Source organism: Furipterus horrens, unplaced genomic scaffold, assembly GCF_987537825.1.
Source record: "Furipterus horrens unplaced genomic scaffold, mFurHor1.1.pri manual_scaffold_17, whole genome shotgun sequence".
Classification (NCBI taxonomy): domain Eukaryota; kingdom Metazoa; phylum Chordata; class Mammalia; order Chiroptera; family Furipteridae; genus Furipterus; species Furipterus horrens.
This window is the reverse complement of record NW_028327187.1, coordinates 21754948-21780509: the sequence shown is the minus strand read 5'-3', so window position 1 is coordinate 21780509 and position 25562 is coordinate 21754948. Positions and strand designations below refer to the sequence as shown.

The 25562-nt window shown below is 38.9% G+C and overlaps 1 protein-coding gene across 2 annotated transcripts; it reads left to right on the top strand.

The window, feature by feature from the left end:
• The first annotated feature begins 3835 nt into the window (after nucleotides 1-3835).
• On the top strand, nucleotides 3836-25279 carry HTATSF1 (HIV-1 Tat specific factor 1). Of its 2 annotated transcripts, none has more exons than XM_090264938.1 (10): nucleotides 3836-4029; nucleotides 4216-4457; nucleotides 6641-6821; nucleotides 8247-8294; nucleotides 10857-11011; nucleotides 13084-13247; nucleotides 14435-14534; nucleotides 20691-20780; nucleotides 21912-22049; nucleotides 23017-25279. In XM_090264938.1, the coding sequence occupies exons 2-10, from the start codon at nucleotides 4272-4274 to the stop codon at nucleotides 24277-24279; spliced, it is 2325 nt and encodes a 774-aa protein (XP_090121064.1). In that variant the 5' UTR covers nucleotides 3836-4029; nucleotides 4216-4271; the 3' UTR covers nucleotides 24280-25279. The 2 variants fall into 2 exon arrangements, with proteins under 2 accessions (XP_090121064.1, XP_090121065.1); XM_090264939.1 differs by having other exon boundaries at nucleotides 3836-4064.
• Nucleotides 25280-25562: the final 283 nt, after the last annotated feature.

Genomic DNA, 25562 nt, shown 5'->3' with positions numbered 1-25562 from the left:
GCTTATGTAGTTGTAAAGTTTTGTTAATGATGTGGCTCAAAAAGGGGATATATATATTAACACTAGACTTTACATTTACGTAAAATTGGTTTACTTAAATGTGGGGGGTGCCAAGATTGTATTAGCATCGTTTTAAGTTGGATATTGTAATAACTGGGGCAAAACAAATAAATATTAAAGTTCCAAATAATTTTGTGTAACTTTATATTCTAAAAATAATACTTCTGACAGAATATAACTGAGGACCCATTTTAATCCCAAACTTTATTTTCAAGTCACAAAGATTCTGAATATTTTACTATTTTCCTCACTCTGCATAAAATTACATTTTTACTCTCCTAAGTATAACATTTTAGAGATAACTTGATAAAAGTACCAGATTACAAAAACCAAGAGAACATTTTGGCAGTTGATAAAACTAGAGCTCGAAGAACATTCATTTTCTTCATTCTAAGTAATCACAAGGTGACTTGGGGATCTGCTATAAAATAATTTCCTAGTTTTATAGGGCATCAGTCTCTTTTCGAATTAAAGAATTGGGATTAAAACTATGGCTTTGTTTTGATTTTTTTGGAGGGGGTAGTCTTTTTTTCTTAACAGATTATTCTTGTCAGGATTAACCTTGCAAGTAGGTTCCAATATCCACGATGTCTTTCATACTGCCTACTGTGGTGGCAGAAGTTACTACAGAAGATTTCATTTCTTTGGAGAGGGTCCTAAATGGGGGGAGAAGGGGGACACATGAAAAAATATTGTGCATACTTCTCAATTTTGCTCAGGGTCTGCCCTGACCCTAGACTAAGAATAATGGACCATAATAATATGCTATAAAGCAGGAAATCAAAGGCACAAATTTGGGTATAACCAAAATGTCCAATGGGCAAGTGTTTGTCCTTGAACTTGAAAGTGCCACAAAACATTGAACACTGGCATATCTACTGACAACAGCAAATTTGGGTTTAAGGATTTCTGCAGTTATAACCACTTTAGGTCAGGGATCCATCAGTTGTTTGTCAAAAGGAGTTACTTTTATTTTCATTAAGTCTTGAGATTACAGGGCGTGGAGAAGGGAAAATTCCCAAATAGAGTTCACTTGAATAGGCCATTAAACATTTCACTTGGTATAGTTCAGTAATTTTCCAGAAAAAGATCCTAAGCCAGGTAGGTGACTTCTCTGGCCAAGCAGTTTCTGCTTTTGTAGGTTAATGTATTTTTATCCACCAAGAGGGCAATGGACTATCAGGCCAGGAGTACAGCACAGATTACCACTTACAGAGGTCAAAGAGAGAGGAATGAAGAAGATACTCAGAAATAAGCCAACTGTCTGGGTTCCAAGACCGGTTTGGCTTTCTGAGTCCAGCAGCCCCTCATGGCACCCATCTACATTCCAGTTCTGCAGTTCTAGGAGGTACCCCGTATCTTTATAATAATGAGCCCCCCCTTTTGCTTGTTACCTTGAACATTTCTGTGTCTTGCAAAAAGGACAGGTTATGAAGACAGAGATGCTTCCATTATTACTTCAGTTGCTATGGAGTTCTACAAATACATGGAGACAGAAAAATAAAAAGGAGCCAAACCTCATAGAAACAATAACATTACTTTAAAAATAACTGTCAGGTCTCATGGTCAAATAGAATGCCATTTAGGCAGTGGTACCCAACCTTTTTGGCACCAAAGGCAGGTTTCGTGGAAAAGTTTTTCCATGGAGGTTGGGGTGGAGGCAGGAGGAGCTCAGGCCAGGGAGGGGTATGGGAGACAGGAGGCAGAGTTCAGGCAGTAATGCCAGAAGATGGGGAGGAGGGAGATTGGGGACCCCTGCATTTAGGTTCAAGTGTACTTAGCTTCCATCTCCACTATTATGGTGACTCAATGACCCTCTGTCACTGTGTCAGCTTCTCCTCTCACTCCTGGGGAACTCCACAGTAGGCCTCTGTTCTGCTTGTTACTTTTCCTACACAAGCTTCCCTGCTTCTTCTGTGCTACTCTGATCATGTCCTTGTTTATTCCAGACTCATTTCTCTCACTAGGAGAGGTTCTTATTGGCTCAGTTCATCTAACTCTAGAATTCAGGGCTACCCTGCCAAGTCACTTCACAGTCCTTTGGGCTAGGGTGGCTGGGTCACATGGGACATAGGCATAAGGAACCCTGTTGAGTTGAGTAGCCTGTGGATACAGCAGGTGGGCAGTGTCACGTGCAGAAAAGCTGGATAGCATATTATGTATCACCTATGCTTATGAACTCACTCAGGATTGAAATGGAAGCCCATAACAGTGCTGAAAATAGCTGTATACTGTTCTTGGATCCAGGAAAAAATATATAGCGATGCTGAAATGAGCCTAACAAAACTCATGTTATCTATACTATAAAAATGCTGCAAGTTCAGTTCTCCAATAGTCCCCAACACAGCTTCATAAAAAAAAAAAAAAAAATGTAATTGGAAAAATACACCAAAAACACAAGATACTATTTAAAAATTGTTGTTAGGTGGAAACCATATTCACACAGCTGGTAGCTGGGGAGTACAATGTTTAGAATCAAAGTAATAGTAGAAATAATTTCTTCTGGGATGCTTTTCCCCACCCTCAACTTTGTTTATGAACTTCATGTTTACACATAATGGGTTTGTTATTTTTAAAATAATACTTTTAAACGACTGTTTTTTAAATTCTAAAAAAATGTTTATTGATTTAAGAGACAGAGACATAGATCGCTTGACTCCCATACATGCGCCGACAAGGATCAAATCCTCAATCTAGGTGTGTCCCCTGACCTGAAATGAACGCCCAACCTTTAGGTGCACAGATAACGCTCCGACCAAGCCATACAGGCCAGGGTTAAACGGCTGTTTTAATTTTAGTGTGGCAAAGTACAATCCACATAAACAAAAGCTCTTTGAGGTCTTTAATAATTTTTCAGTGTAAAGGGGTCTTGAGATCAAAAAGTTTGAGGACCACTATTTGCCAGCATCCAGTACTTTCATCTTATCCTTTCCCAATCACCATGTGTATGTTTCCAGAGCTGTGCCTGTCTCATTAATGGCTAAGTCGCCAGAGCCTAGTACAGTACCTGCCCAATTAAAAATTACACGTTTTCATTTTAAGCGATATGTGCAATTTCTGAGAAAAGCAAGTTGTTCAGAGAAAAAGTAGTCTATCTAAAAGAAAAAAACAACGAAGTTAGTCGGCCAGTAAAGCTGGTGTTTACACCTGGATATTTTATGTTGCAGGTTTGCAGCTTGAACACCTCTGAATCATGGAGTACAAGCGGCAAGCAACTAACTGCGGCCACCTCCCCCCGCCCCTTTCCACAGAGCCAGCCTACGGAAGGTACCAGAGAGATAAAGCACGGGGCTGAGGCTTGAAACCGCCTGCTTCGTCCACCCATCGCACCTTCTTCCACGACGGTCAGATCCCATGTTAGGAGCTCAGGCTACCAAGACGCACTATTACTGATACCTATCTTAGGGAATCAGAAAGAAACAAGTAAAAGACTTGTTTCCCACGCGGAGGAGGGGGCCTTTGGGTGAAGGAGGTGCGGCTTTTCCTCAGCAACACAACCCTATCCCGTCAGCCCCCTGTACCTCCCCAAGATGGCGGCGCTCCGACATCCGGTTGCCGGGTGCAAATATTCTCATGCTTTTGGTCTGCCACCCCGGCCCGACCCAACCCTGCCCACCGTGGGCCTCGGCACCCCGCACCCCTTGCTGCCCCAAGGGGGTGCGCATTCGCACCTGTGCGTGGCAGCCACGCGCCCCTATTGCTCCATCCCTTATACCCTCCGCCCCTGCCTGCGTCGGCGCTTGTTGACGCCAATGTGGGAGTGTCGGCGCGACGCGCGACGTCTCGACGTGCCAACAATGGCGACTGTGTTAATCTGAGCGGGGCGCCGTTCTCAAGTTATTTCCTGACGTCGCTGCGGGAGCCGCAGCCGTCTCAAACCCGGTTGGCGGCGGTGGCGGCGGCGCGCGTGCGCGCTCCCGCCGCGCCCTGGATCCAGGGGCTGCGCCAAGGCCCGGCGGAGCGAGCCAGGTGGGCGGTGGCGCGGCCAGACTGGGAGCATCAGGGTGCGCGGCGAGCGGGCGGAGAGGGGGGGCGGCGCGGCCGCTGTGTGGCCCGAACTCCCGGGGGCTGCTGGGGCGCTGTGAGGAGGTGCGCCGGGGGGCGGCGGGGCGCGGGCCGATCGCGGCAGACTTCATTTTGTCTGTTCCCTTTCAGCTTCATTTCGGCCATTCTGCGCGTCTGGTCTGTACCCCTCGGGCTAAGTCGGCAAAATGAGCTGCAACAACTTAGATGGGGACAACGACTTTGATGAGCAGTTAAGAATGCAAGAATTGTATGGAGACACCAAGGACGGAGACACCCAGAAAGATTCTGGTAGAGAAACCAATTCTTTCGGGCAGCCGCCAGAAGACACCCCCTACGAGTGGGACCTGGACAAAAAGGCTTGGTTCCCCAAGGTAAGAGCGTTTCACCGGTGCCACTGCAGAGTAGGCTGCTGGGCCAGCCTCCGTTTCTTTGCAAGGTCTTGGGGTAGAGCCCCCAAGGGTAGTGGCATTTATTTTTGATGTGTCTATTGCAGAACCAATGTGTAAAGGAATGTAAATCTTTAGGGACATGTCGTAATGTAGTTTAATTCTAAAGTTTTTTCTATGCCTTATTTATTTTATCTGTGAAGGTCACAATTGGTTTTTACATTGGTGACTGATTTTTATTGCGAAGAGGAAAAACACCAGGAACAAACTTGGTAGCTGTTACTCTTAGGGACCCAACCTCACTTATCATAGGAATTCATATGTATTTAGCTTATATGCTATGTGCAAAATACAGCTTCTTGATTTTTTTTAACTAGCCATTTATATAGCATTACTAATTGAACTTTGCACCTCTACTTTATTATTAAATTTTGTCCCTAGACACATATGCTTGAACCATATAACCACTGGAATATGACTAGAGGTGGATGGATGAGATCTGTGTATATTTATTTAGAGTATTTGGACATTGTTAAGAATTTTATTTTGGCTTAATTTCAATAAAATAACTGGTGTTAAACTTAATTCTGTAAAAATTTTCAGTAAAGTATCCTGTTAATCAGAATCTCATGGGTAGAAAAAAGTATACCAATAGCATACTAATTGACTTGCAAGCCTGTAATAACAAACCGTGTCTCCATTGTGTAACTTTAAAAATTATTTATTTCAACTTACTTTCTTTCCCATTTTGTGTTTGTGTATATGTTCCAATCCCTCCAAATTGTTAAATTTACTAAAGTTGATCCTTGAACAACCTGGGTTTGAACTGAGTCTACTTAACACGCAAATTTTTTTTCATCTTGTAAGCAGATGACATAAACTTACAGTATCAACAAATACAGTACAATACTGTAAGTGTATTTTCTTTCTTATGACTAAACATTTTCTTTTCTGTAGCTTTACTGTAAGAATACATTATGTGGTACATCTAACATACAAAATATGTATTAATTGACTTTGTTTTATCAGTGAGGTTTCTGGTCAACAATTATTAGTAGTAAAGTTCTTGGGGTGTCCAAAGTTTTACCCACATTTTCGACTGAGTGAGGTATTGGCCTCCCTAACCCCTATGCTGTTCAAGGATTGACTGTATTTCACTCCTGTACTGGTAGTGCCAGCTCGAGTGCACATTTGGTTTCCTCACCCTTCTGAGTTCTTTTAACAGTAGTCTAATGATTGATTAACTTGTGACTCTTTTTATGCTATGGAAGCCCATATCTCTTAAAATGTAGAGTTAAAATTTTTCCCATTCCTATGGTGCCTAACATAAATTGGTATGAAGATACAACTAAATTTCCTGCATTGTGCAATTGTACTTTTCCCCCCTGAAAGCCAGGAGGATAGATGTAAGTTGAATTGTTCTTAATTTGTTATGACAGTAAATCATAATGTGATTTGATTAATGATAAAGTTAAAGCAAGCATTTAGATTTACCGTTGTTAGCCCTATTCTTTATATACCGAATCAAAGTTCCATACTGTTCTCTTTGCATACAAATATGTAAATATTTAGTGTACATACACTTTTATGCACCTATATAGTTAAAGAAAAAGTAATTCTGTTGTTAATTACTGGTTTGGCTATAGGTTTTTATTCTGTTGTTTTGTTATCTCTACTTCCTTTGTTATATGTTATTGCAGCCTTAGTCAAGTAGACTGTGGAGAGTTAGTAATTTATATATGAAACAACTAGAAAGGTGGCAACATCATTTAAAGTATCTTAGTAGTATCTCAGATTTTTGTGTATATAATCCAAGTACCCATGGCTTGTTTTTTGTTTTTTGTTTTTTAATGCACAGTTTTCTTTATACAGGGTGGGGCAAAAGTAGACTTTACATGGTGAGCAGTGAAACACAATTTATTTTTGTATTGCTTATTAATTATAGTATTATTTTCCATATGAACAACTGTAAACCTACTTTTACTTTTGCCCCACCCTGTAAGGTGACTGTTCTTGCATTTGCAATTTATTACTACAGTTATTCGCAGAAACACTTCTATGTTAAGGTGCATAACTGAATATGCTATAATTTAACACAGTGTAAACTTTTTACAGGAGAAAGTCTTTGAAATTTTTCTGTATGTATGTGTGTTAAATTTCTTGTTCAGATCAGTGAAGATTTCATTGCTACATATCAGGCCAATTATGGCTTTTCTAACGATGGTGCATCTAGCTCTACTGCAAATGTACAAGATGTTAGTGCTGGGCCTGCAGAGGAACCTCCACAGAGAAAAGCCCCTGAACCCACTGATCCAAAAAAGAGGGGAGAAAAGAGAAAGGCTGAATCAGGCAAGTGAATTTAGCTTGCAAAACTTGAGTGTAAAAATTAAAAATGTGAGTGTGTGTGTATATAGTTACTTTTTGAAGAATTATAATGACTTTGAAGGAATCATTGAGATGATTTTTAAAAAATTATTTGGGTTCATATGTTGGCTCTCACAGTAACTTATTGGGGGCATTGGGTTGGCTGTTTCAATTCTGTGCCTCAGTCACTTCCTTTACAAAATAGAGCTATTATTAAGGGATTATCAAAAGTTCTATTAGTACGAGGTTTTGTTTTTGTTTTTTTTTTGTACTTTTTGAATTTAATTAAATTGAACTTAAGTCAGTTTTGCTTCATCTTGGCCAGGTCTAACGCAATAGATTGGAGTCAGAAGCAACTTAATGTTAAGACCTAAGGTCAGTGCAAGGATGAGTTTTTTTAAAGTAGTGTAAGAGTCATAGCCAACATACGTAAGCAATCCAAGTACCCATCAGTAGATGAGTGGATAAAAAAGCTGTGGTACATTTACACAATGAAATACTACCCAGCCATAACAAAGAAGGAAATCTTACCTTTTGTTACAGCATGGATGGATCTGGAGAATATTATGCTAAGTAAAATAAGCCAGTCAGATAAAGACAAATACCATATGATCTCACTTATATGTGGAATCTAATGAACAAAATAACAAATAAAATTGAAACAGATTTATAGATAAAGAGAACAGACTGACAACTGTCAGGGAAGGGGCAAGAGGCTGGATGAGAAAGGAAAAGGAATTAAGCAAAAAAAATCTCAGACACAGACAATATGGTGATTACCAGAGGGAAGAGGGGGTGGGGGGAGGTAGAATAGGGTAAATGAGGGATAAATGGTGATGGAAGGAGCCTTGACTTGGGGTAGTGAACACAAAATACAATATATAGATGATGTATTATAGAATTGTATATCTGAAACCTATATAATTTAACCAATATCACCTTAATAAATTCAACTTAAAAATTTTTATAAGATTTTATATATTTATGTTTAGAGAGAGGGGAAGGGAAAGAGAAAGAGAGGGAGAAACATCAACCAGTTGCTTCTAGTATGTGCCCCAGTCAGGGACTGAACCTGCAACCCAGGCATGGGCCCTGACTGGGAACCAAACTGGCAACCCTTGCTTTGTAGGACAGTGCCCAGCCAACTGAGTTACATAGGTCAGGGCTCAATAAAAAACTTTTTTAAAAGATAAACTAGCTCTCTTTTTTAAGAATGTTCTGAAACTAATTATCTGTCAAAAGATCCAAATACTGCTTTGAAAGCCAGACAGTGGTTTGAATTAGTCTGTCTTGTTCTAAGTGTAAGGAAAAGTTCCTAGAATTTTTAAGACACTGCCAAATTGTCAAGATTGTATCATGTGACTTCTACTTTTTCTTGCATTTATTTTATTTATTCATTTTGATTTTTAGGATGGTTTCATGTTGAAGAAGACAGAAATACAAATGTGTATGTTTCTGGTACGTATACCTTTTTAAACAGATTTAGAGTAGAAAACATTTGATTTTTATATTTTTCACAAAGTGATTATTTTTTGTTTTCAATTTCTCTAAACGGTTTCCTATTATGATGTCATTTTTAAGTGTATTATATTGATTATGTTGTTACAGTAGTGCCAGTTTTTTTCCCCTTCGCTCCCCTCTGCCCAGTACCCACCTTCCCTCCAACAATCCCACCCCCCTTAGTTCATGTCCATGGGTCGTGCATATAAGTTCTTTGACTTCACCCTTTCCTATATTTTTCTTAACTTCCCCCTGTCTATTTTGTACCAACCAATTATGCTTCTTAATCCCTGCACCATATCCCTATTTCTCCACCTCCCCTCTCCCAGCTGATAACCCTCCAAATGATCCCCATACCTATGATTCTGTTCCTATTCTGGTCTGCTTTGTTGGATTTTGTTTTTATTTTTTTAGATTCAGTTGATAGTTGTGAGTTTGTTGTCATTTTAATGTTCATAATTTTGATCTTCTTTTTCTTAAGTAAGGCTCTTTGACATTTCATAACTCCTTTAGCTTTACCTTGTCTGGGAAGCACTTCATTTGCCCTTCCATTCCAAATGATAGCCTTGCTGGATAGAGTAATCCTGGTTGCAGGTTGCTTTTCATCACATTGAATACTGCTTGCCAGTTCCTTCCTGCCTGCAAAGTGTCCTCTGAGAAATCAGCTGATAGTCCTATAGGCACCCTCCTGTAGGCAACTCTCTGCCTCTCTCTTGATGCCCCCAGGACTCTTTCTTTATCTTTCACCTTTAGCATCTCAGTCAGGATGTGTCCTGGTGTGGTTCCCTCTGGGTCCAGTTTGCCCGGGACCCTCTGTGCTTCCCGGACCTGTATGTCCATCTCCTTCGCAAAATTTGGGAAGTTTTCCTCATTTTTTTCGGTTCTTCCTCATTCTGCACTGGTTGACTGTTTTTTCCTTCCTTATGTTCCAGATCATTTATTTGAACCCCGATTTCCTTCCCTTTACCATTGGTTTTGTGTGGATTTTCCTTCGTTTTACTTAGCGTAGCCTTCACTTCTTCTCTTATGCGTCTGCCATACTCAAGCATATCTGTCAATCCTGTGAGCATCTTTATCACCAGTGTTTTGAATTCTGTGTCTGTTAGGTTGTCTTATCTCCTCATCTGTGAGGTTGGCTATCTCCTCGTCGCTTCATTCTCCCACTAGTACCTTGATCCATTCCCCCTTTTGGGCCATACTTGTCTTTCTCCTCATTCTGACAGGCTCCCGTGTTTGTTTGCCTCTGCATCCCAGGTAGAGCTGTTGCTCCTGTTACGTTGTAAGGGGCGGAGCCTTAGGTATTTCTCATTGCAGGGCATTCTGTTTCACCACGTTGTGGCACTGTATGTGGGGGAGGGGTCCTAGAGGAAACAATGCCGCCTGCCCAGCACTCCCCCCTTTTCCAGGCACCTCTCCAACTTCTGCACTGGACTGGTGCCTCTCTAGCTGCTGCCCTGGCCATCATTCCCAGAGTGGGTGAGTCTGCAGATGTTCTAGGACCGTGGGGGCCCTTTAAACAAGTGGACTCTGCTGAGAGACTGGCAGTTTCTACCTTTGCCCCAGCCCCCACTGGTCTGCACAGTCAGAAGCAACGAGGCTTGATTTTCCCTGGTGTTGGGACCGTGAACTGCAAGGTTTGGTGAGGAGCTGGGAATGCTCCCCAGATGTGCCTCCCGACTTTAAAACGTGTGTCTGTGCTTTCTGCTGGCCTGCCGCTGCTGCCGCCACCACACCGCGTCCTCTTCGCCCCTTCTACCTGTCTGGATGAGTATTTCTTCCTTATATCTTTGTTTGCTGGACTTCTGTATAGTTTGATTTTTCTGGAACTTTTGGTTGTTTCTAGTTTTGATGTAGTTGTATTCCTTCTTAGTTGTGGAGGGAGACACAGTGTGTCGATCTATACCTCCATCTTGGCCGGAAGTCTGATGTCATTTTTTTGTTCAACTATTTACAGTAGTGAGGAATATGTTTGTTTTTTTTTACAAAACTAAGAAAAATTAAGTGTATATAACTTTGCATGCCATCCTTTTTGTCTTCTTTAGGTAACTTGTGGCTGTTTGTTCAGACTCATTGCTACAAGGCATAGGCAAAACATAATTTTTTAAGTATATTTTATTGATTATGCTGTTACAGTTGTCCCAGTTTTTTCTATTTGCCAAAGTCTGCCTGGCACCCCCTTCCCTCCAGCAATCCCACCCCCCTTAGTTCATGTCCACAGGTCATGCGTGTAAGTTCTCTGGCTTCTCCCTTTTCTATACTATTCTTAAAATCCCCCTGTCTCTTTTGTTCCTACCAATTATGCTTCTTGATGCCTGCACCACAAAGCATAATTTTAATGTATGTTTGAATACACTAAACAAGAAATTTCCTCCATTTTATACATGTGAGATTTGCATACATTTAGAAAGTCAAAATTGTGCTTATCTAAGTTATAGTTTTCTAATTGGTAGAATGCAAAATAAACCTCTACTTTATTTACATGCCCTTATAAATTTAAAAAATTTTTCCTCATGTTGTTAGGTTTACCTCCAGATATTACAGTGGATGAATTCATACAGGTCATGTCCAAGTTTGGAATTATTATGAGAGATCCTCAAACAGAAGAATTTAAGGTCAAGCTTTACAAAGATAACCAAGGAAACCTTAAAGGAGATGGGCTTTGCTGTTATTTGAAGGTTAGTTATATGGTCAGATAAGTTTCTTTTATCTCCATTTTTAAGTCAGGAACCAGGGCTTTAATTTTGTATGGATGATAACTAAAATGAAGAACTATTCAAAACAGCATTAAGAAAACTGAAATTTTAGATTGTGCCTGTGTGTATCACCTTGGTAAATTTAGTCAGTTGTTCATCTAAGAAAATAAAGTACCAGGTCAATGTATTATATAAGCTATGTGACCAAAGTGCTTTTGTCTTAAGAATTCTCACTGCAGAGATCCCTTTCAGAGTGTCTGCATATAATCAATTCACAATACATTTCAAAAATACAGAAGAAAAAGAAAGCCAGCAATATTTTATTTGCCCATTGGAATGAATTAGACCAGGGATCAAGCAAACTGCAGCCCACTGCTGTTTTTGTTAATAAAATGTTTTAGAACATGGCTGCATTCATTCATTGACCCATTTGGCTATGGCTGCTAACTGACTCTACAGAAGAAGTCTTCTGAGCCCTGTGTAAGACCATAAAGAAAATGATAGTCTATGCTGACTGCATCAGGATAGTATTAACAGAGATTCACAGAACTTTATTTGTGGTATCATAAATGCACAGGAAAAGCTCAGTGTTAAAGGCAGTCATCATTTATCTGGAGCACCTATCATCGTAGAAACAGGTGCTGCCCATTAGTGCAGGGTATAAAGAAATGGACATGATGATGACATACACATGTGTCATAGAACCTGAAAATAATTGCGAAGTAAAATCAAAGTGATAAAATAGCAGTACCAACGCAAGTGCATTGTGGGTATACAACATTTCAGTGAAATAAGAAGGGGATAGGATTAAACTGACAGCTTTTTGGGAGAGAAGTTTTCAACTTGGTTCTTGAACATGGTGAGAATGGGACATGGGTATGACCATTATAGGAAGGTAGTTCTGTAATTTTCAAGTGGAGAGTTTTACAACTTCTTCAAGGATTATTAAAAATCTGTGAACAGATTCTTAGGGGGGTTGATTGGATTTTAAAAGAAAAAGTTGGGTTTTGAGAAGCTTCATGTGTACAATTTATGGCCCATAAAAGTGAGAGATTGGCAAACCAGTGAATTGAATTCCAGGAGGATGTAGTTATTTGTTCCAGGATCCATATTAGATTATGCAGCTGTGTTCAGCTGTCCTTTTGTGTTCTCTTCAAGTCCTCATATTTTTGACTGTAGGACTGACAACTGCCCCTTTCGTACAGGACCCAGAATCCTCAATGTATTTAATGTACAAGCTGTCCGATAGTCATCTAATTCCCATATGTTACAGACCCACATTTTAATTGGTGAACAAAAAAACTAAAGGCTGGTCATACTATTCCCTGTTCCTCGAGCCATCTAGTTTTTTAAGAAGGAATATCTTAGAATTTTAAAACTGGAATATACCTTAGAAATCATGCAAGTTCATTTGCCTTATTCTGTGGTTGAGAAATTGAGGCTCCAAAACCAAAACTACCTCAGTAATGACTTAATTTATTCATTCATTCATTCATTCACTCATTTATTCATTTTTAGAGAGAGGGGAAGGGGGAGAGAAAGAGCGGGAGAGAAACATCAATGTGTGGTTGCCTCTCCCATGCCCTCAACTGGGGACCTGGCCCACAACCCAGGCATGTGTCCTGATTGGGAATCAAACTGCTGGCCCTTTGGTTTGCAGGCTGGTGCTCAATCAACTGAGCCACACCAGCCAGGGCAGTAATGATATGATTTACTGAGCAACTGCCATATGCCAGTCACTATCCTTTATGTATATTCCATTTAATTTTGTCAGGGACCCTGCAATGAAGGCATTGCTATTCCCATTTTACAGATGAGAAAACTGGGGCTCTGGGAGCTTGAATAACTTGCCCAAGTTCACATGACTGGTTGGGGGCAGCTATGTCTTGAATGCAGGTTTCCTGATATGCATTCTAGAGTTCTTGATCCCAAAGTGGATGGGTATGTTTAAGTCATTACTGCATGTCTAATCATCATTCACCTAAAAAAAAAACTCCTGAAGCTTCATTTCAGGGTGCGCCTTACTGATTGTGTCTTGTTTTCCCTTTATAAAGAGGGAATCTGTGGATCTCGCATTAAAACTTTTGGATGAAGATGAAATTAGAGGCTACAGATTACACGTCGAGTTAGCAAGGTTTCAACTGAAGGGGGAATATGATGCGTCTAAGAAGAAGAAGAAGTGCAGGGACTACAAGAAAAAGCTGTCTCAGCAACAAAAGTTTGTTTGTTTTTTTTCCCTCTTTGAAAGATTTTGTGTAAATATTCTAGTTATGCTTTTGGTAATAGCCACCTAATTTTGTTCCATCAAGTATGCCTACAAATTATTTTTAAAGAATTTCCTTAGGTCATCAGGCACCTGCAGTAATCTGTACCATTGGATGATTTGATAGCAGTGATGTTTTTCATTTTCTGGGGTGTTCATTTGTAATATAGCGGGGCTTAAATGAGATAAGAGAGCTATCTCTTTGGAAGATGTTGAACAGAAGATTAAATAAGATTGTTTAGGCCTGTATACCAGAGCCATTAGTTTGTTTTCAATGTGCATTGAAATCAGCTACACCAGGAGCTAAATTTTTACATACAGGTTTGTAGTAGAAATTAGAAATTTGAAATGATGAGATTTTATCATTGTATTTACTATGCATTATATGTAGTATATACATAATGTCATCAAGTTGCTGTTAATCCATTTGTTTAATATGTCTTTTGTAATATGCTGGTTTTAAGAAATTAGCCAAAATGCTACGTACTTTTATCAGGGTGAGTTCTGATAACACTTTTAACACTGCTTAAACTATTGATAAAATGATCATAAAAGCATTTAGTTGTGATTTCCTGTAGTTTTTACAGGAACAATTAAAATAGATACCTACAATTTTTATAAACAGCGTCAGTAAAATCTAAGATTGTAACAACAAAGAATGAGTAGTTTTTATATTTCAGTGCAGTTTGTTTGTCATAATCATAAAATGCCTAAAAACAATACAATTTGAACATATTTTTTGGCCTCAGAGTATATCTTTCTAGATAATCCTACATACTGAAAAATTAGCAATTATTGAGGAATCTCATTGGAATATTTGTAAACAGACAGCACTTATGAAAAAAATATACAGGGTGGTGCAAAAGTAGATTTACAGTTGTTCATATGGAAAATAATACAATAGATAATGATACAAAAATAAACTCTGAGTTTCATGTACTCACAATTGTAAACCTACTTTTGCCCCACCCTTTGTATTTCAGGCATTTCAAGTACTGGGTCCACCTTTCACTTGCCCATCACTTTTATTCCAGAAAGTTCTCTGAATGAACTGTGACTAAAATATACATTGTTATTTTGGAATCAAATAATTATCATTATTAAATACTTAATAAAAGATTATTTCTACTTTATGGCATTAGGCAGTTGGATTGGAGACCTGAGAGAAGGGATGGCCCATCCCGAATGCGCCACGAGCGAGTCGTCATCATCAAAAATATGTTTCATCCTATGGATTTTGAGGTAGAGTACAGAATTCTTACTGATAAAAGCATTGATATACCTTCTTTCAAGGGAGCCCAAAACTCACCTCCCCCCCATCTTCCTCATGTTGCATCCGGCACATTCATGTAGTCCTTGAGGCAGGAAAATGTAGCCAAGAATCAAAGTGTTCAGATTTTCCCGTGTTTAGGCCAGTGTTCTTTTAATTGTGTCACAGATAAGACTGTTTAATATCCATACTGTGACCTGACATGGCAACTGCTCGGTATGGGGAATTATTAAAAATATAGTCATTAAAAGATTTATGGGAGCTGCTTGTGCAATTCAACAAGTACAAGTTAGTTTTGTTAGGAAGGACCAGTTTCACACTTGGAAGTGAAAACTTGACTTTAGAACAAAAAGTTTGGTCCTCAGCCCGCCTTAGGTTAATGAAATATAGCCCATGTTTAAATATTGAAGCTTGTTTTTCAGGACCTAATTTTTACAAAAGCCTTTAGTGGCTATTAGGTGGACTTCATACTATCAATGTCCATGTAAAATTCCAAGAACAGCAAATAAAAGCAAATAAAGGAAGAAGAGCTACTAAAGAGGTTTAAGGAATGTTAATTGCCATCAGGGTACCTCATGTTGCATTCTGCCTCTTGTTCTTTTTTTTTTTTTAAGTATATTTTATTGATTATATTGTTACAATAGTTCCAATTTTTTCCCCTTTGCTCCTCTCTGCCCAGTACCTTCCCCCCAGTCCATGCCCATGGGTCATGCAAACAAGTTCTTTGGCTTCACCCTTTCCTATATTCTTTTTTAAAATTAATTAATTTTTATAACAATAAAAAATAACATTCCCCCCCTCAGACTTAAGACCCTTTTAATTTTATAAAGGACAATGGGTGAAGGTCTCGTGCTCCTCTAGCTGCTTCAAGCTGGACATGGTCGTCATTGTACCTACCCTCAGGTCCAGAAATCCCTAATAAGAGTGGGGGTGTGGAGGGGAGGGTGGCCTTCCCACATGGGGAAGGATCGTGCAGACTCCAGGTCAGTTGGCTGTCCCCGGACAACGGCGTGCTTGATTTAACAGGCTGGCATCCTTGTTGTATTCTCTGGGCTGGCTCCTGTTCTTATCTTTCTCTTTTGGCATAGACCAATGGGATTATTTGCTAAGGAACAATTCTTTATTATCTTCCTGGATTCTGAAATTAATGATAAGTTGCACATAAAAACATGTTCACGATGTAAAATTCCAGGTTTACAAATGACCTAGTTACAACGAAAGCCCCCTCTTCTTCCTTTTGTGCATTTAAACAGTCAGAATAGCAATATCATTTTAGCCCCCTTAGATACTAGGTCCCCAGAATGGTCTGTTGAGCTTCATCTGGGTGAATAGGGAAGTGATCAGGTTTACTGTGCACCTATGGAGTCTATATCTTTTAAGATCATTGGGAAGATGTGGTCTATTTATGATTTGGATGCATCTTCTGATTAAAATCCTGTAGAATCTTGATATATGTCAGAGCCGTCCCTCACTGGTGTGGCTCAATGGATTGAGTGTCATCCCACAAAGCAAAAGGTTGCTGGTTTGATTCCTGGTCAGGGTACACGCATGGGTTGTGGGCTCCATTCCCGTTTGGAGTGCATGCTAGAGGCAACTGATCAGTGTTTCTCTCTCACATCAATGTTTCTCTCCCTCTCTGTCTCTTTCCCTTCCCTTCTCTGTCAAAATAAATCAATAAAATATTTTTTAAAAAGCAATATTCAGTATATCAGAGCTGCTTTAGACTTACAGTGATAATGAAGTATGTTTTAAAAACATATGTATACATGCCCACTAAATACTTTTTGAAATGCAGCCCTTGCCAGGTGGGGCTTTAAAAGAAATGCATAGATGGATCATTGTATCTAATCTGCTAGATGTAACTCCAGAATTGCCTATAATTCATATCATTTTACCCCACTGGTAAATGTTTTTTGTTTTTAATTAAGAAACCTATTATCTATGACTTGAGGTCTTTGATTCACACATTCCATACTCCTAAAACTTGAACATTAATATAAATGCAAACCTATAACTAAAAGTATCTGGAACCTCGGCAAGGTAGGCTATTATGTAACTGTTGTTTCTACTTCTGCCTCCTGCCTTGCTCATTGAGACACTGTATTTGAGTCTAGCTATCACCCAGACTTAGCTTTTCCTACCAAAAAGCCGCATTTATTACCTTGGCTCCTAGAAATTTCCTCCAGTGAGTATTTTTAAGAATAGGAGTTTTGCCCTGGCTGATGTGGCTCTGTTGGTTGACTTGCTGGCCTGTGAACCAGGGGTCGCAGGTTTGGTTCCCATCAGGGTACATGCCTGGGTTGCCAGTTGGGAGCGTGCAAGAGGCAGCGAGTCCATGTATCTCTCACACATAGATATTTCTTTCCCTCTCCTTTTTCCTCCCTTCCTTCCTCTCTAAAAAAATAGATGAAATATTTTTTTAAAAAGTTTCATGCTATAAATTCTTGATTGTTTTTTAAAAAACATTATCCTCACTGCTTTAGTGTAAAATTTACTTTAGAGTTATACAGCTTTTATGTTACCTCACTTTGTTTCATTCATAGCACTTATTATCTGAAATAATTAGATCTCCTCTAGTAGAATGTGAATTCATAAGAGCCAAGGCTCTGTCTACCTTGTTTGATTGCTGTTACTATTCCCCATGTTTAGAATTGTGCCTGGCACACAGCAGGCTCTCATTATATACTTATTAATAAACCCTTGATATTTATATGAAGAAAAAGTGAATAAATGATTGAATGAAATCCCTCTTAACTTACAAGGCTTGAAACCCCTGTTAACTCACAAGGCAGAGTCTTTTCATTCCAGGACAGAGAAAACATTTTCTCTTTAGCATCTTTGCAAATAAAGGAAAGTTTCCTTTTGAGGTACTTATGCCACCAAGGCTGGGAGGGCAGTAGTGGACTTCAGTGTTCATAGGTAAAGAAACCCTTTGCGGTATCCTTGTTTTTGCCCACCTGCCCTGGTCTTGTGTGGTCTGCTGACCTTGATGAGAGCCTGTCAGTCAGAGTGACTACAGGCAGTCTTATTTTCTGTTCAGTGTATCTGTGGGTGAACGATTGAGCGCTGGCCTGCGAACCATTTTCAGGTTTGATTCCCGTTAAGGGCACGTGCCTGCATTACGAGCCAGGCCCCCAGTTGCCTCGATGTTACTCTCAGACATAGATGTTTCTCTCCCTCTCTTTTTTCTTCCCTTCCCCTCTCTCTAAAAGTAAATAAATAAAATCTTTTTGAAAAAGAATAGACATCATCATTGAGCTTTGTAGTGAAAACAAAAACTGAATTCTTAGGTTACCTGGGGTATCAAAAAGAAAACAGATTTGGAGAATAGAATATATTTTTCTTCCAAACAGTGACCAGTGTTGGAAGCAAAATACCTAAAAATAGTCTTTGGTATCAGGGTAAACAATGTGAATGCTAATATTTTTAATGTAACTTCAGAGGGTTTTCACTATTTAATTCAAAGTCTTATTTTAAAATCCTTGCCTGGCAAATTTGAATACCAAGAGATGAAGAATTAAAACTCAGATGCAGCCCTGGCTGGTGTGGCTCAGTTGATTAAGCACCAGCCTGTAAACTGAAAGGTCACCAGTTCAATTCTCACTCAGGGCACAGGCCTGGGTTGCAGGCCAGGTCCCCTGTTGGGGACATGTGAAAGGGAACCAATTGATGTATTTCTCACCCACTGATGGTTTCTCTCACTCTCTTTCCCCTCTCTCTAATAGTAAATCAAATCTAATCTAAAAAAAAACTCAGATGCAAAGGTAGGTTTCTGATTGTGTGTCCTACCACTGTCCAATGGATACATAATGTGAACCACATGTGTAATTTAAGTTTTTCTAGTAGCCACAATAAAAATGTGACATGAAAGAGGAGAAATTTTAATAATGGATTTTACTTAACCCAATCTATCCAAAATAATGTATTGTCAACATTATTAAAGATATTAATGAACTATATATATATTTTCCCATTTGATACTAAAGTTTCAAAATGCAGTGTTTGTTTCACACTTGCAACACAACTCAGTTTGGACTAGTGACATTTCAAGTGCTCAGTAGCCACATGTGGTTAGTGGCCACCATCTTGGACAGTATAAGTTTAGATTAGAAAGCAATAAGAAGTACAGTCTTATTTTTTCCGAGGAAAACAAAACACTACCCTGGAAAGTTTGAGCATTGACTGCAGGGGTTTTTAGTGTATCAGTCTGATATTAGTCTCAGGACTGTTGCTTGCGAAGTGTTGTCTTTAGAAAATTTCCATGCTTAGCTATGTTAAAGAGTTTTCCTAGAGTGGGGGATTATTAATTATCTTTAAGCTTCAGGATACTATAAAGCAGTGAAGTTACATTAATTATTTTCAGACTGGTATAAATAAAAAATGGAGGTCTGGTAAGACTGGCTAAAATTTGATATCCTCATAGGAAAAGCATTAGACTTTGATATAGAAATAAAGACAGTGCTCCCCTCCTCCCACTATGGAATCACACACATTTGTTAACCATTTTGAAACAGTTTTTGTTTGTCTTTAATATAATCCTAATATCCCTTAGTGAATAAAATAGAGGCATTAGGAATAGTTTATGAAACTTTGAGAAAGCTTTTAGTGACTTTTCACTATGTGTACAAGAGACATAGAAAACACATTTAAACATAATTCCTGCCTTGGAAAGCACTTGATCTGATAGGAGCTAATCACACACACATATTGAAAAGCCACCACCAGATGACTTTATCAAATGACTTTTATGCTCCATTCCCCATCCCTCTCAGGTCTGATAATTATATATAAAACAAATATACTTCTTTCCCAAAATTAGATTTTATAAGTGGGGGAAATCCAGAGTCCTTCCAGCTATAGTTTGAGAAGCCACAGATTTATAGGATATTTTTTTAAAGTTTCATTTTAATAACTGCCTACCAGTTTTTTTATATTTGCTTTTTGAGAGAACTTTAGAAGGGGAAAAGCACTTTTTGTACTCTTTTGCAGTTCTTTAGTTGGTGAGGAATATAAAAACCTCTGAGATAGATTAATTTAAATGTTTTGTAAATGTATGTCTTGTACTTCAATAGAAATTCCTAAGTAGGCCCTGACCAGGGTGGCTCAGTTGGCTGGGCATCCTCCTGTGAAGTGAACGGTCACTAGTTTGATCTCTGGGTGGAGGGTTTGGCCCCCTATCGAGAGGCAACCAGTCTACATTTCTATCTTGCGTCAATGTTTCTCTCCATCTCTTTCTTCCTCCCTTAACCTCTCTCTAAAAATAAATAAAAATATCTTTTGAAATTCCTAGGTAGGATATACTTGTTTATACTTACATGTAGTTGCAATTCAAGTTCATAATGTAACATTAATGAGCCTTTTTCATGCATAGGAACTTAATAAAAGGTTTGTTAATTCCTACAGGAAATCTTAAAACCTTTTATTGTGGGGGACATAGTGGTGGTGGGGAGTCCACCTGAGCTCAAGCAGCAGTGTTTGACCGTTTTTAACAGATTGTAGTTGCAAGAAAGCAACAGCTAAGAACATTTTATTCTGTGCTTAATATCGGCTCCTTATTTGTATGGTTCTGTTGCAAAGTGTAGGAGACAAAATGAATAGGAATCTTTATAAAGGAGATTTACCTCATGAGTTAAAATAGAATCTTGGAAGCACAAAGAAAAATCTTAGAACACTTAGTCAATGGAAGAGGGTATATCTCTCCCCATTACAACATTTCTGTAAAGAGGAATCTGTGCAAAACATAAAGTAAAGGGTTTTCATTGTCACAGTCATTCATGCCATTGCAGTGTCTGACTTAAATATGTGCCACGGGACTTCTACCCTTAGAGCTGCAGTTATTTGGGATTTCCCATTCCCTTCCCTCCCCCCCTCCTCTGCCATTATCCACTCCTACTGCTTCCTACTATATTTGCCTCCTCTTAAAAGCAGGGCAGACCTGTAGTAGTAGCAGCAGCCGTGGAACTTTAAGTTCATTTGATTTTGATTTTCTTTTAAATTTTGTAGGCAATAGGCAAACATAACTGAGTTAAGCCTTTTTTATTTGTTGGTATATCAAAGCAAGAAGTTTGATTCTCTGGATTTGTATTTAAAGAAAGGGGCAAACCCATTTGAATTGTGTATTTTTGCAGGACGATCCATTGGTGCTGAATGAGATCAGAGAAGATCTTCGAGTAGAATGTTCAAAGTTTGGACAAATTAAGAAGCTCCTTCTTTTTGATGTAAGTTCATGGCTTAGACATTTCTGAAGCAATCATTCTTCCAGTTAAAAGTTATTACCAGCCCTGGCTGGTGTGGCTCAGTGGATTGAATGCTGGCCTACAAACCAAAAGGTCGCCAGTTCGATTCCCAGTCAGGGCACATGCCTGGGTTGTGGGCTGGGTCCCAGTTTGAGAGCATTCGAGAGGCAACCAATTGATGTTTCTCTTGCCACATTGATGTTTCTCTTCCCCTCTTCCTCCCTCCCTTCCCCTCTTTCTAAGAATAAATTTTTTTAAATATTTTTTTTAAAGTTATTACCAGACATCAGTATGCCCAAAATTTTAGATTAATTTTTTTTTTTTATATAGTAGGTCTTCTATCTAGTGGTAGTCATCTATTAACAATAATTACATGAACATGGATTGCAAGTCAAGGCTTTGATAGACTTGGTATACTGTGATTATTTCCCTTTATCATCACTCTATAGAGTATCTGATCAGGTAAAGAAAGTACAAGAAAATGTGTGAAATCTTATGGTTTCCTATTTCCTCGCATTTCGCCCTCTTGAGTGCTTCTCCTCTATATTTGGAGAAGAACAATCAAGAAAAATATATTCTTTTGTATGTTCCCCTTCTCACCCCTTTTTTACTTTCAAAATTAACGCATAATGAAAAAATGATCGCTGTTTATTGATTGCATACTACCAAGCTACTTTACGTGTTATTTAATCCTCAATTGTTTGAGGTAGGTAAGTGCTATTATACCCATTTTACAGATGAGGATGCTGAAAGTTTAGAGAGTGAGCACCTTGCCCAAGGTCATTCCGCTCTTAGGTAGCAGAGCCAGGATTGACTCCCAGGGCTATTCAGCTTCAGAGTCAACATATAACAACTATGTTGTCTTGCCTGTCCTTGACACTGTTTTCAGCAGGAACATTTCCAAGGACATAATGCTTTGTTCTTGCTAGAAGCGATTAAGCTAAAGAAACAGCTAGCTGCATATCACTGGATGGGGTAAAAGGGAAGAAAGTCTTCATACATAGAATCTTTTAATTCAAAGTAATCAGAAAGAACACTACTTACCTACTTGTCAAATGTGAATGTTTTATTATGAATTATCTCATTCCTTCTTTTTGTTCCTTGTCTTTTTAGAGACACCCAGATGGTGTGGCTTCTGTGTCCTTCAGGAATCCAGAGGAAGCTGATTATTGTATTCAAACTCTTGATGGACGGTGGTTTGGTGGCCGCCAAATCACTGCCGAAGCATGGGATGGAACTACAGATTATCAGGTAAATTCTGCAATGATCAGTGGAACATAATTTGTTACTAACAAATACTGATCTAGCAGTCCTTCAGATAAGGTTTGAATTTCGTTTAATCTGTGTAATATTATAGTAATACTTTTAAATAGTACTTAGCATTCAGAGCATAGAAAGAAAAATGTTCAACCTTTCAATTTATAAGTCTGAAATTTGAGGCTTGCTCAGAGTAGTGATAGGAAAAGAACACATTAGGCCCTAGCTGATGTGGCTCAGTGGATTGAGCACTGGCCTGCAAACTGAAAGGTCTTGGTTCAATTCCCAATCAGGGCACATGACTAGGTTGTGGGCCAGGTCCCCAGTTGGGGGTGTAGGAGAGGCAACTGTCAGTGTGTCTCTCACACATCATGTTTCTCCCTCCCTTTTCCTCTCTAAAAAAATAAAAATCTTTAAATAAAAATGAAAAGAACACATTAAACCAAAATGTTCCTTTTTTTCTGTGTTGTAAAGTACAGGCAGAGTTCAAATATTAAGTTTTTAATTGATGAGACATTTCTGCAGTACTGTGGTATTGGGCATTTATCTAAATGATCTTAAGGTCAACTCTAGTAAATCAAAATGTAAAGTTTTTAGAGCATTGTCCTGATATGCCAGGGTTGTGGGCTCAATCTCTGGTCAGGACACATATAAGAATCAACCAATGAATAAATAGATAGGTGGGGCAGCAGATATCTCTCCCTCTCTCTCCCTCTCTTCCCCCTCCCCCCTCCCCTTCTCTTCCCTCTTCCCCTCTTTCTCTCCTTCCCTCCCTCTTTCCTCCCCCTACAATAAATAAATAAAATGATATAAAATTTTGAAAACTGAAGATAGGGAATTGCTTTGATTTCCTAAGCAGTGCCTTATAAAATCAGGATACTTTTATCAATATTAGAAATGCTCAGAGATGTTACTTTTCATCTTAGACCTTATTTTAATGCTAACTTTCATTTATGCACAGGTGGAGGAGACCACAAGAGAAAGGGAGGAAAGGCTGAAAGGATGGGAGTCTTTCCTCAATGCTCCTGAGGCCAATAAAGGTCTTCAGCGTTCAAATTCAATTTGTGCTTCAGGAAGGGCAGGGCCTTCTAGAGTAAGGCACTTTTCAGAGCACCCTAGCACGTCTAAAATGAATGCTCAAGAAGCTGCAACTGAAGTGGAGTTTGAAGAACCTATAGATGAAAAGAAGTTTGAAAAAACAGAAGATGGTGGGGGATTTGAAGAAGATGGTAAAGAAAGTGGCCCCCAAAAAGAGGCTGAAGAAGGCTGCCCCCAGAAAGAATCTAAAGGTGGCTGCCTTGAAAGAAAGTCAGAGGAAGGCTGCCCTAAAAGAGAGCATGAAGACCTCGAAAGAGAGTCTGGAGAAGGCAGTCCGAAGAAAGAGTTTGAAGAGGATAGTCCCCAAAAAGAGTCTAAAATGAATGGCCCTTCAAGAGAATCCAAAAAGAAGCAACTCAAAGATGATTTTGAAGAGAATGGCCATGAAAAGGAATCTGAGCAAGATGGCCCCAACAAGGAGTCTGAAGAAGAGAACGGCCCCCAAAAGGAGTTTGAAGAAGATGAGTCGGAAAGAGAATCTGAAGAAGGCTGCTCTGAAAAGCTGTTTGAAAATGGCTCTGAAAAAGAATTTGAAGAAAATGGCATCAAAAAAGAGTTTGATGAGAATGGCTCTGACAAGGAGTTTAATGAAAACGTTTTTGAAAAAGAGCTAAAAGAAAATGATTCTGAAAAATCAGAATTTGATGATGACAACTCTGAAAAAGTGTTTGATGAGGAAGGCTCTGAGAGAGAGTTTGACGAATCAGATGAAAAGGAAGGAGAGGAAGATGCATATGAAAAAGTTTTTGGTGATGAGCATGATGAAAAAGAGGACGAAGACGATGCAGATGAAAAGGGGCTTGAAGATGCTGATGAAAAGGAGGAAGATGATGCAGATGAAAAGATGTTTGAATATTCAGATGAAAAAGAAGATGAAGTAGATGCAAAGGAGGATGAAGAAGGTATAGATGAAAACATGTTTGAAGATGACGATTCCAATGAGAAGTTGTTTGATGAAGATTCCTGTGAGAAGTTGTTTGATGATTCTGATGAGAAAGGGACTGTGGGTGCTTTGGGGAATGTTCAGGAAGAAGGGGCCTTGTCCACAGGCAGCAGCTTTATCCTTAGTAGTGATGATGATGATGATGATGATGATGATGATGATAATAATGATAATGATATTTAACCCCTTAAACTTACTTTTGAGGGCTGTTCTTCCACCTATGTTTTGCCTATGTTCCAGGGTAATTACTAGTAGTGTTACATGAACATGTGCATAGTAGTAAAATGCCATCAGATTAATGAGTTGACATCTTCATTGTTACCTGTACCTAATGATTTTAAGTATATGTTAATTGGCTTTTAAGTTAAAACTTAATAGTAATGCAAGTAAACTGGATACTCATCCTTTGTCAGATTTGTTAAATGCATGCAGAATATTTTTAAAGTATTCTGATTGAATTTTGTGATATTCAAAAATAAAAATAAGCTGTTAACATGCAGAAACTTAAAATTGGACTTCAGTTAAATTGCATTTTAAATTCTTGCTATTGCTTTATTCATACTTTAGTTTTTTAAGGATTTGAAAAATCCCATAGGAGTCTCCTAGCTTATATTACCACGTAGGTCCCTATTTCCCCTCTCTAAACCAGAACATGTTAACTAAATTTATAAGGTAAATAGCACTTAGGAGTTTTTTCCTGCCCAAATCCTTGTAAGTTACTTTTGTTTTCCTTTCTACCCTCTTTCCCTAATAATTGATAGTTAGATTTGCAAGAGTGAACTTGCTGAGGCTTAGAGCTTCTGCTACTGAAAATATAGAGGAGATTAGAATTGTAATCTACTCTGTACTATTTGGGTCCCTGTAGGAGTCGATTGGCGGTGTGGGACCTCTCCCCAGAAAAGTGCACACACTACACAACTTTTTGTATACAGTTTTGAGAGGTTCATGGATCCCCTGGAGTTTAAGAAGGTCATCATTCGTACTTCAATTTTGTGTTCTTGTTTTTGTTCTAGAATGGTGCCTAGTACTGTGCTAAATTGTGTAGTCCCAAGAAGATGTTGGGTCGTTCTTGCTTATGCTTTCCAAATTCAGTATTGATGAATCGGCTTCTGATGTAGCATTAAGAAGTTATTCTCATAAATTAGAATCATTGAAATAAACTGCATTGATGCTTTTTTCATTAGACTGTCTGTAAGTGTAATCATTATCCTCTTTAGACTGGAAAGAGTTCTTGTACTTCAAGGCAGCTGGGTTTTAGTTGATGTCTGGGATTTCTTAAAATGTGCAGGATTTGCACCAGGGGTAAATCAGCAAAAGAGGTGAGGAAAGTTAAGTTGAAAGGTTGCAAACCAAAAAAGGGTTCCCTTTAAAGATAAACCAGAAGCACCTAAACACTAAATTTATTGGAAAATTGGTTTCCTAAATGGAAAAAAAAAGCTTTATCTTCACATACAGTGGTTGGGACA